We start from the raw sequence: 12721 nt of genomic DNA, 5'->3' as shown, positions 1-12721 counted from the left end.
GCGCTGTTTCTCTAATGTTGGGCATGCATTTTGAATCTCTGCCGAGTTACTTTACAGCTCTCACCATACTGACATTTTCTGAGTTAATGGTGGCACAAAACAGTATTTTCCATGTTTATTTCATGCAGTCCATCCTACATATCTGTATGCTGACAGAAGACAGAAATCTTCATTCACTGTCTTATGCAGAGAAAAATGAATAGTTCTTGCAACGTGGCCTTGAACCGAAGAGCTGCTGTGCTTCATTGACTTCGGGTTAAGCCGCTAGCTAGAAACCGCACATCTGAGGCATATAATAGAAACATTAAGTTTGTTCTCTATAAAACAGGGACCTAAATCCATTGGCTTAGTTAATGTTCAAAAGCATATAATACCTAGTTTTTCCCACTGAAACCATTTGGAACTCCTGAATGTCCAGATGACCTGGCAGTGTTTTCCTGTGGAACAGATTGGGTAGCAGGTTAGTAACCTACCTTAGATCGCTGTCCCTACACGCTTGGGCACAGCTTTTAGTATCTAATTGTAGATGTTCTCCCAGGACATAATAAAGGTGAAAATTTAACTTATGTTTCAGAAAATAACCTTGCTGTCTTGCTCCCACCAGAGCTCTCAGAGGATTTTACGTGGCCTGAGGTGTTTGTGATCTCTGTTTGATACTGGATCTCTTCTGTGCTGCTCAGATTTGCTTTAATTGTAGAAATTGCTCAAGAACTGTGCTACTAAACTACTATGGAATTGTTTATTCCTTCAGCTGAGCTGTTTTCAAATACTGAGTTATTTTCAGTGTACCAGATCATAGTATTGAAGCTCTGAGTGTGCTGGTATATGCTAGCTCTCTCATGACTGGAATGCAAAAGTGAGTGTTTCCTGGATTTTATTTTGTTTTCAGAAGGCAGAGGCTGTATATTTCTCAATTAGAGGACAATCTCTGCAGGATTTAGAAACTAAATATGGGATGTTGCAACAAAATGACGGTTGTTTTTAATGAAAAATGAAATAAAGCTTTAAAAAACTGTTCTGAAGCACACAAACTCAACTGACTTGTATGGAATTAAGTTTTCTAATTTCTGCTTGTCATCAAATTTAAGCCAGAGTTGCTTTCTGTTTTATTGTATTTAGATACTAAACAGTTATTTGGAAACATTATAAGAAATTTGCTCTTTGAAAAGCAATGAAGAGAAACTGCTTAAACTTCCAAACCTTGATGAAGTTTTCAAGCTACTGGTGTTTAGTGCATTGTGTCTGTCATTTTCCTCTCTAGCAATTAGCATAGGTTCATGAATGTATGAATGAACTCATAGGTAATGATGTGTTGTCTTTTTCTGATACAATTGTAGCCATCCTGTTTCATCTTGTCTATGCTAAAATCTGCAATAAATTTTTGTATCACCAACTAGATCTGTGACAGAAGGATAGAAAAGAATAATTCATTACCTTCATTACAAGGCCAAATGTTTTATTTTTTCTGTACTTCAAGATGTCAGTCATTCCATGGTTTCTGGCAAAGCAGGGAGTAACAAAGGTTTACAGAGAACTGTCACTTTTGATTCAGACCCTGATATCTATCCCCAGAAGTGTGTGAAGGAGGTTAAACTGGGATTCATTTACTTGTGGGAGACAGAGACCTCATGATATCACATCCCACAAGCCTGAAGGATTAAAGTGAGACAGGGAAGAAGGAGCAGACACTTGAATCTGGGCTTTCCATAAATTTTCTATAAGTGTTCTTCTTACCATGGTGTCTGACACATTACAGACATAACTTCTTTTTTCAGTTTCTCTTGAACTCTGAAAACACTGAAAAAAACCAATTTAGTTCCTCTAGAAAGATGAAATCTTGACTTGTTTTTCATGAGGGAAAAATGGTTTTCTGTGTGCCTGTAGTATGAGAGTATGTCATTAACCCTTTCATTAACCCTTCTGCTCTCCTGAGCTAAAATGAGGCTATTCCACAAGCAGATAGAAGCAGGGATACGTCTTGTTCCTTATGGTAATGGAGTTAGGTATTAACTGTACTTGTGTACCAGGTGCTGAAATCCATCACTACAGAAGACATGTGCATAATTTTAGGCATGTCCCTCAGGGAAGACAATAGGAATTATGGATTGGTTGGAAATACTATTTTGAGTACTGATGTTCTTTTCAGATCCTAAGAGTTTTAGTTCATGCTTTATGAAAGCAAGTTGAGCAGAGAGCCATTTCAGGGGAGGACTATTCCTATTTTTAGTAAAATTCCAAAAAAGGGAAGCAAAAAAGAAAGACAGAGGCTTCTGAGCATATCTACTCTCATGACTCCACCATCAGAGAAAGGAAGAGCACAGCCACATGTCCAGCAGCTATCAGCCTGTATGGGGTCTTTCCCCTTTTTACTTTATGTCCCCCCACTCAAAAGCAAGCTCTGCAAGAGGCAAACCTGCCTTGTAATGTTTGTGCTGTTTCTAGAAGGCAGATTCATTGAAGAAGAAATACTAGTTTTGTTACTTCAAGGCTGATTTTCAGCTTCAGCGTGTTTCAATGTAAATACCAAAAGAAAGACAAACAGTCTTAAAAAAAAAAAAATGCAGCAGACTTGAACTAACATTTCCAAGAGGCTCAAATATTTTACTGAAAACAATCATTTGACCCTGTCGACTTTGAGTAATCTTATTAGATTTTTTCACTGTCTCCAGCAGCCCTTGAAAAGAAAAAGTTGCATTTCAAAGAGATGCATAAGATGAGCTGGTATCCTTAAGGAAGATCTAAGAACAGTGGAGTGTACATTATTAGCCAAAGAAGCCAGTTTCATGGAGCCAGAGACGTGTCCTTGTACCCATCCCCTTCCACCCTGCCCCAGCCTTTCATTTCTGCTCAGGGCTATTCGTGTCTGCAAAACAGGATATTCAGCCAGACCTTCCAGCAACCCTTGGGAATCTGCATGGTTTGATGAAGTCCAGTGACAGTCTGTATATCCTCAGTTAAGTGAATATAATGTTCTGGTGGGTAAAAACTAAAATTTAAACCAAAAAATTGTACTTGCATATAAAAAGCCGTGTCCTAGCTGAATGAAGTGATGAGTTCACGTTCTCTGCTTTGCTGCTATGGAAATCTTCACTGAGGTGAGAGTCTTTTAAACTGGCTTAAGCTTAGTTGTTCCAGTATGCATGCACCTTGCCTATTAACCAAGGTACTGCAACAAACGATGTAGGCCAAGAGGTGATCTTTGAGGGAAAATCATACTGGATTCAGGAATTTGCTTTTTTCTCTGAAAAATAGCAACAGTATCTGCAACTGAAGATAGCACTTGACAAATGGTGCTTTTTCTTCATCTTTGTTGCTCTTTGTTCATATCAGGCTTAATGGAGTGTGGAAGCAATCAAATTCGTGTCATTGTAGCTTGTATTAAAAACCGCTGCAGCTCTAAGAGATCCAACCGCTACTTCAGTTTAGAGAAAAGCAGAGAATCCGATGTCGAATACAGCACATGCACAAACAAAAATGTTTACATGTTTATAAATCATATAACTGAGTTAGTTTACATGGGATTATGCATCTAATGAGTAACTATTGGATTATTCCCATTAATGGGGATGTTTAAGAGCAGATGAGAGGCCAGACTCTACAGGCCTTCCAGCTGGCACCTGATCATATGCGTAGTTTCATCCCCATAATATGGCTCCAACCTGAAATAAGAGTTTCAGCTCAGGGTGTGACCATACCATGACAAAGAGGAAAGCTGCTCTGAAAACACCACTTTCTGTCTTTGCTTGTACAGCTTGGGCAGGAAAGAGGATGTAGAAATACATTTGCTGTCACTTACCACAGCAGCCAGGGTGTATGTCACTCTGTTGGTAGCCCAAAAAGTAATGTGTCCCTTTAATGAGCAGTTGTGTTCTTTGAAGGCCTCAGCTTAAGGAGGGTTAAGTCCCCATGGAAGATGTGGCAGGACAGATACATTGATTACACCTTGGTAGTCCAGTTATAAAGGGACAAACACCTCACAAGTACTCATCTAAACCTTTACTTGTTCTGTTGAGCTGGTAGTTGTCGAAGAAAGGCTTCTTTGGGAAATATCCAACTATTCTTATTGTTTCAGCCATAAATACTGCAAGAATATCCTACCTCTCCATTGTTGTGTTTCTGGTTGCTACAAAATCAATAAATTCAGAGCATATAAAAGCCAAGTATACTTTTAGCGAAAATTACTATAAAATGGAAAGAAGGTGGAAAAAACTTTTCTATATTCACTGCATAGTGAAATGTTCTTCAGAATGAACTGAATAAACATTATTGTTGCCAGCTAAACCATCAGATATTTTTAAAGTCATTTGGTCTTTTCACCTCCTATACCACATCACCTACTATCTCCAATTACTCTAAAAATCAATCTGTCGGTTCTTTGAGCTATAGCATTAGACTCCCACAGTGGTTTTGCAACTCATGGCTCCTGAGTTTCACAGGGCATCACATGATGTGTTCCAGGGTATCATGCACAGCTTGTAGTTTGCTGCAACCAAAAGGGTTAAAATTGAAAAACTGGTTTTATTGATTTGGTGAAACTGGGGGGATATTTTGCTGCTCAAAGTCTTTCTAATTTGAAATAACTAAATAAAGAAAAGAAAAGAATGGACCAAAAAAATTCAAAACTTTTGGCGTCTGTTATGGCTGTCACTAGGCACCTCTGTACAGTCTGCCAGATACTCAAAAACACTTAGCACATACTGCTTCCATTGGAGGCAATAACATCTTAAAAGCCAGACTACTTCACTCATGCTGCCTAGTTGAGCACAAGAAAATAAGAAATGTTCTTTCACAGCAGAGGCCATTCTCTGACCAGGATGCTTAGAATAGCAGGAAAAAAGAGAGTGCTCTAAAAGGAATGAACTCCACTTCTGGAATTCAGTGGTTTGAAAGCATCCAGACTGTTCCATTTAATGCCCACCACTAGACGTAACTCCTATGAATTTGTCCTTTTGAACCTGTTTATGTTTCTGTATTATAAAACGTTACTTGTTTGTGAAGGTAGATTATGGATGTTATATTTAACTTGGTGTTTCTCTTATGCCTGCTGTCTGGTAATTTAATTGGGTGGCCTTTAGTTCTTACTTTGTGAAAAATAGTTAAGAACCATTTTCTACCTATGTCTTCTCTATTGTTCTATTTACCCTACACAATCTGTAGAATATTGTCTTCTGAAAATTTATGTGTCCAGATTTCAAGTTCTAAGCTATATTTTTGTAGCTATGACTTTTTCTTTTGGGAATATAGCAAAAAGTTTTTCCTGCTTAGGGGAGAGGATGAGGCAGAGGGGTGGTACTAATACCTACTTTTTGGTATATCGCTCTTTCTTTGTGAGCTCACAAGTGGAATGAGAAGCAGCACGTGGTGTTAACTATCCTACTTTTAACTGAAGTCATTCAGCATTGATTATGCTGGAAATCTGAGCAGAAATTCAGTATGAGATGGATCTCGGCCCTGTGTTTTTACCTGTTAAACTGCTATAAGGAATGGAAGATGACCGATCATGGGAGACATGTAGCAGATTTCTTTGATTCTTTTAAAAGTTTCAGCTTCAATTTTAAATATTCTGAGGATCATTCAGGATAATAAAAGTGGTTTTATAAGGTATTTTTAATTATTTAATATGCTGGAAGAATGTATTTTATTTCAAGTGCCAACAAAGCATTGATATGGATGTTTGTGGTTAGTCCGATACCTTCCAAACCTCACCTTTGAATTCACGTGGTTTATTGTTTGTTTTTTTTAACTAGGTGAAGCAACAGTGAAGAAGAAACCAGCTCCAAAGACTCCTCCAAAAGCAGGTAATTTGTTGCATGTGTCACCCAGAATTACCAGTGCAGCTGTTTGCCTAAGTTTGTTTGCATATGTGATTAAATGGTAGGTAAGTCAAATTTGTTTATGCTGTCCTAAGAATTAAATTATGAGCATCCAAAGAAGTTACTCTCAAATGGGCTATAGCAAGATCCTACAAAGTGTCAGCACTGTGTAACTTATGCCCTTTTGCATATACACAACACACCTTGGCTTTCTGTGAAAGAAATTTTTCTGTGTATCACAGAATCCTCTGCATGAGTAGCTACCACAGAGAAGGTGATTGATTCTACTTTTCCTCATCACTGCCATTATGGTAACCTGTTCATGTGTTCACAGTCTCTGAGGCAAAGCTATCAATATTTAAAGTTACAAGGAAATTTCCTCTATAGGAAACTCTTCTCAGTGTCTTAAAACTTTGTCAGACTTTTAAACTGTTCAGGCTGCTTTCTGTGTCAGATATGCACCTCAGCCTAGTTTCCTTCAGATATTTTCAAAACAAAAGCACTTTTAAAAGGTCAAGTCTAGAGGAGGGAAAAACCCACTTCGTTTTAATTACTTTGAAAAGGAAAAGAAAGCACTTTTTTCATGCCCAGTAGCCCTGTGCTTTGGAAATAATGTTACCTTTGGCAGTGAGGTCATTGTAATATTAGGGAATGCCTCTTACCATTTCTGTCAATATGTCCTCAAGTCTGCCCTTTCCCCTCCAATACACACACAAGAATAATTTTTTTATCCTGCTGCTTTTATAAGCAGTGGTATAGGTTTCACCCTGGAGTTGTCCAGCCACTGATATTTCTGGCATCTGTGCTTAGCAGCTCCCCTTGGGTCTGACACACTGAGCAGCACAACCAAGAGCCAGGCAGGAGCACTGTTGGCAGAAGAGATGCTCTGCCATCTATTGATACTCAGGCAGTGAGAAGGAAGAGAAGGAGGAATGCCTGATTCAGAAATAGAGGGGGACAAACGGAACTGCAAGGTTTAAAAGAACCACTGTGATACACAAACAAAAAGATCCATCATTGCTCATGGGGAAATTTAGCATGATGAAGACATCAATTTTCTTCCTTGTCTCTCATGATTTTTCTGTGCCACATAATGTTTATCTGGCTACTGAAGCCAGAATCTTCATAGGCAGATCTTGAGTCTGAAATTTTCTGAATGCTGTTGATGACATCAGAAAGCAGGTTTGCAGACCCCCTCAGCACATGCAAATTGATAAGGTAGCTGAAGCCACCCTTCAAAAACACAAAGTGCAGAAGAAAAGAGGTTTTTCTGAAAAACCCAACTCAAAATTTCATTAATTATGTATTTGGAATTGGTGGTAGGTGACAATGTTTTTGTCTTTTGGATGTCTGTACCTTGGTCTTGCATGAGCAAGCTTTGGATGGGTAGATTGTTATTGCTTCACTCCCCTAGAATAAACAAATCCACAGAATTTTTTTCATTGCAAGCAATAGGTAACTGCTAATCTGGATTTCAAATGTTGCTCTGAAACAGTTGAGCTAAGAAATGTGTGTTTGGAATGTTAAGAAAAATTATAGTCATTTAAATGGATATTTTATTTATTTTACTTTTTCCCATCAGCTGCTCCTCCTCAGATTACTCAGTTCCCAGAAGACAGAAAAGTCCGTGCAGGTGAAGCAGTGGAATTGTTTGCCAAGGTGGTAGGAACAGCACCCATAACTTGCACCTGGATGAAATTCCGTAAGCAGGTAAATTGTTTTCTGGTCTCTTTTAACAATCATTGAAAAAGTAGAGCTGGAAAGGAACACCAATGACTATCTCCCATTTGTCCATCTCCCTTCCCAAGGAACTGGCAAAGTCCATATTGTTCCTGCAGATGCTTTCCTCACCTCTGCTGAAAACATTTCACTGATAAATATTTCACAACCTCCATTAGCAAATTATTGCAGTGCTTATAGAGCCATACTGTTAGAATTTTTTCCCTAATGCTAAACCCAAATCTTTCTTGCTCCAGTTTAAACCCTCTGCTGCCTTTCCCCTCCTATAACAAATGACCACTTCTTTGTGAAAAGACTTAGACCATGAATTAAAGGATAAGTGATGGGAAAGATTCAGGTATCTGAAAAGTATCTGTCACAGATGTTTCTTTCCTTCAAAAATGACCTCTGCTTTGTTGATGCTGGATCTAAAATTATGCCAGAGGGGCAAAATGCCATATAAAAAGCTTGAGTGAATTGTCTTGCAACACAAATATCACCATACAGGGCACAACAGCAATCCATGCCATCAGTGCCCTTACTCTGTAGGTTTAAAGTTCCTTCTACCTGAATTAATATCTTTAAACTATAACACGTGTCCATAAGGGCAGTTTCTAAAGAGAGTTGCTTTAACAAAGTTACTTAAAATCAAACCACTTTAAATCAAATAACCCAATATGCAAGTTCAGACTGGAAGATGAAATGTCACGTTAGGACAAAGCAAATATAAATATCTACTGTAGCTGCTATTCTGTTTATTTCATTCTGAACTTGTTATGCACTCCATAGAGCATAAATAAAAACATCTCTTCCTAGAAGGAAGTTTAGACTCTAAATCCAGATGTGTCAGCATTTAATTGAAAGAATTCAAAAGTTTGTTAGTGCAAAGGGTATTCCAGAGTCCATCCTTGCTAACTCCAAATAACCTCTTACTTTAGGGGAAAGGATGGGTTTCTTCCTGAACTCCTATATTTCCTTACATTTCTTTAGCTTCAAGACTGGAGTTAACTGCTCCTTTGCACAAAAAATAGGTCTCAGAAGCTTCACTGACATTCAGTGTTGGATTTTGCTAAGCTCTGTCTTAACATTTAGGTAAAAAGTACCCCTCAAAGTGAGTTTCTGGTTTGTGTAGAATTCTGAGTTCATTGTTGAATACAACAATCCTATTTACATAGATTTTATATATACAAGATCTATGTGATAACAGGGACTAGAAGCTCCTAATACCCATATCAGATCCATAATCTGTGATTCAACATATTTTTCCTTTGTAAAATGCTATTTTTACTATCTATATTTTCTTCTTCAGTTGTTCACTATGACAAAGTGAAGTATTGCAAAATCATAAATTAAAAGGGAAAAAAATTTTAAATTATCCATTATGGTGAATGAGATAGAAAAGAAAAAAACCTTCAGGAAGGTTATCAAACACTCTAGGAGGACAAGTGAGGGCAGCAGTCTCTCACTTATTAATTTAAAAGGGGAACCACTTACTGTGTCCTGTACTGCACCATGATTTTGCTTTATTTTCACTTACACTTCACCACATACAGTTTTACACTTGGATTTCTTTCTTTTTTATAAATGTGGTTGATTTCAACTCTGTTCCATTCCCAGTCCTAAAAGTGAAAACCAGCCAAGTGTTTTGGCAGTTTACTGGGAGTTATTTGTAGCTGTTATTTGAGCAGATCCAGCAAGTGGTGAGCTGTGATTTCAGCCCTGCCACTGTTTGCTGCAGCGTCCTCTCCATGTTTCTTCCTCACATTCCCTCAGGTGCAGGAGAGCCACCATGGCCTCTCTCAGGTACATTCCCAAAGAGTTTCTTCTGCTTGAAGAAAGGGAATGTCATGAATCTGTGACCCGTACTGTTGTATGCCATGGCAGTGTAGTGGAGGGGTGCTGGAACTATGCTCAGCCAAAGAGGGGAAAGCCTTTGAAAGCCTCTTCATTTGCTGAGGAACAAAGTCCATCATTGAATACTGCCAGCTGTTGAAGCTTCTTAACTCCCACCAGTGACTTTATTTCAGGATCCCAGGGAACCACAACCAGTGCAAGCCACTGAGCATCCTTTCAGGCCTGTCTCTGCATCCTTTCAAGGTCTCTGCATCCTTACAGGGCTTTCTCTGTATCCTTTCAGGACTTTCTCTGAATAATGCAGATCTAGTTCTACTATCACCCCTTGACTAATTTTAATGAAGCAAAACATAAAAGACAGTTTAGAATCTCAGAAGTATGTGGGCAGGGTAGAACAATTTTCAGTATAATTTAACCCTACATAATCCCCTTTGCTAACTTTCTATTTGAGTTATTGTAGGAAAATCTTTCTAACGTTACTTTTGGGCAGATGTGCATGTGTTTTGTCTCAGTTGAAGAAAAAAGCAGGGAAAGTCCTGTTCTTAAACTTTTGATTTCTTCTTCTCTGAATATATGAGACAAGATAAGGCAAACTAAATAGCCTTCATTTTTAATTAAATTCTGAGAATGGCTTGGAAGAGTCACTTATCTAACAAGGAAGTGGTGGGAGGAAGAAGGGCATTGACATTATGTTGTCTGTTTCATAAGAACACAGCGTACAGCTTCTATAATTGCAGTGTAGCATTATGAGGTTTTTTAAGAACTGTCATGTCGCAAGCTAATAATGATTAAAATCTGTCACCTTGGCCATTTATGCTATGATAGCTCTGTTTCAATTAAAAACTAGTTCATAATATGTCTATGGTATTCAGCAGAGATTTTGATTTTTGCTTCTCAGGAAAATAAAAGTGCTATAGGAAAGCTCAGTCTGCTCTTTGAATGTCTCTCTGTACAGCTGTAGCATTATGTCTCCATTTCATGCAACACCATCTTCAACTGGTCAAACCCAAGAAACTGTTACCCTGGTGTGTGTGGAAGTACAGAATAAGCTTAAACAAGAGGGCAAAAGTCACAGCTATGGATGGTTTGCACATTGGGCCTCTGAAGGGGAATGCCAAATGAACTAAGGCTAAAACTTTGTTCCATTGTGGTTTCTCTAAGATACGTGAGACCAAACTTTGTTCTTTTGACAATTACACAGTTTGCACTTTCAGCCTGTCAAAGAGAAGTCCAAAAGCGAAACTCCTGTTCCTTAGTGGGGTTCCAGCAACACCAGTGCTCCCTGTTGGCTTTGCAGGACTGGAGCCATTTTAATGTTCCACTGCATTTCTAGATGATTTGTGTTGATTACACATTTTACCAGCTACACATGTTCACTTCTGTAATAGAGTTATCTGCAGATAACACTCAATATGATAACATTGTATTGTTCTTTGAGCTCTTTCAGATACAAAGAAATCTATCACATAATTTTTTTTAAAATTTGGCAGATTCAAGAAAATGAATATATTAAAATTGAGAATGCTGAAAACAGCAGCAAGCTAACAATATCATCAACAAAGCAGGAACACTGTGGATGTTACACCCTAGTTGTAGAGAACAAACTTGGCAGCAGACAAGCACAAGTCAACCTCACAGTTGTTGGTAAGTCCATAACAATATTTTATATATATACTTATTCTTCAAGCATGAGTTTACATTTGCATTTTATATAATGATATGCAACAGGTTAAATAAAACAATTGGTTAAGTTAAGAAGACTGAATTAAAAAGCAAATACTTCAAGAAATGGACAGTGACATTGGAATAAGGACTATAAGCAAGATCAGTAGGTCTATACTGTGTTTATTTGGAAAAATTACTAATTCCATAGTGATGAAGATATAAAATACATCAAATAGCTTGTGCTTAAAAAAAAAAATCCCCCCATGAGATAAAAACAGCTCACGTCTCCATTTTAAATTCCTACCATGGTCTACTGTTTCACAGTGACAGAAAGCAGTGAATAAAGAAACTCTGCTTTGAATATGGAGCCCTTCATATGTGGGTTTTTACACAGGTATCTTAAAGCTTCAAACAGCTTTGTCAGGTGACACTCCCAGGCCATCAGGTTTGTTGCAGCAGGCTGCGGACAGCTGCACAGAGATGTAGACTGGTAGACAGTTGCAGTATATTTGCAGATAAAACTGCACCCTAGTAAGGATCAGCCAAAATCTAGAGCTGTGACATCTAGCTCTGAAAGGGCTAATTGAACCCACCTTGGTGCGGATGCACAGCAAAGAGTTTCCAGGGAAATCCAGGGAAATTCCACAAGCTAAGATGCAATTTGGCTAAAACATTAGTCTGTGGGATGGGTCTGTTTCTGGGCTCTGTACCTGTGGCCTGCAGAGAGGTTATCCCAAAGGTGGTGCCCGAACAGCCACAAGGGTGTGAGCAAGGCAAGAAATGTGGGTATAAGGCCAAAGATGAATCTCTCACTCCAATGAAATCAATGGCAAAATACCTTTAACCCAAGTTGGACTGGAGATTCACTTCAGTAATCCAGGGAATACCATATGAAGTTTAATGAGTAGAATCACACTTTCAGGTACAATATCAACTGAAGCAGACTGAACGTGCCTCAATTGCATGTTGCTCTACATCTTGTCAATAGAGGCTTCCTAATTTTTTAAATAAATTCCTTTCATCCAGTCTGTGGCTTTCATTGCACAGTTAAAAGATAACTGAATGGATGAGTAAAAATATCAAGTAGATTCCAGCAGTGTGCCAGAGAATTCAAGAACAGAAGAAAATAGAATCAGTATTTTTCCCATGATGCATAGGTAAATTGTACTACCCCTTCCAACAGTGGGTCGTACAGGTCAGAAGTATAGCTAGGTTAAAAATGAACACCATTGGTCCTTGAATAATAATAATATACATTGGTCTGGGTATAGGTTTTGGCTGCAAAACCCCAACACAGCTGATTAGCAGCTAGAAGAATGGAGATTACTTGCTCTACATTTCCCTCCTTTTCACTCTTTCCTAGGCAACTGCTGCAGGCAGCTAATTGTAGCCAGTTATTGGGCAAGATGGATTTTTTTAGCTACACAAGGCCAACAATTCCTATTATCTTGTTACTGTGTGAGCCTTGATTCGCTGTTTTATATCCTTTGGAGTTAATTGGTTTGAAAGTCTTTGAATTCTATACCCTTATAAAGCTACATCTCAGCCTCCTGCTTTGCTCTTCCCTAAGAAATGTGCCAGAGAACCGTGGGATTCCCAGAGATGCTTTGGGGAGAGTTGGTGGAGAACCCTTACAATGTGCAGGAGTTTGCCATGTGTTCTGGCTGATG

General features: G+C 38.5%; 1 protein-coding gene across 2 annotated transcripts in view; it reads left to right on the top strand.

Annotated features, from left to right (window-relative positions):
- MYLK (myosin light chain kinase) overlaps positions 1–12721 on the top strand; it is a gene marked incomplete at its 5' end in the record, with an annotated part of 140828 nt that overhangs the window by 86713 nt on the left and 41394 nt on the right. For both annotated transcript variants that reach the window (XM_082284670.1, XM_082284671.1), the window contains 3 exons: positions 5748–5798; positions 7396–7523; positions 10877–11030. In XM_082284670.1, the coding sequence (XP_082140796.1) occupies positions 5748–5798; positions 7396–7523; positions 10877–11030 (333 nt within the window). The remainder of the gene's footprint in view (positions 1–5747; positions 5799–7395; positions 7524–10876; positions 11031–12721) is intronic.

This window comes from Coloeus monedula (assembly GCF_965178545.1).
Source record: "Coloeus monedula genome assembly, chromosome: 7".
NCBI lineage: Eukaryota > Metazoa > Chordata > Aves > Passeriformes > Corvidae > Coloeus > Coloeus monedula.
This window is presented reverse-complemented; position numbering and strand designations above follow the sequence as displayed.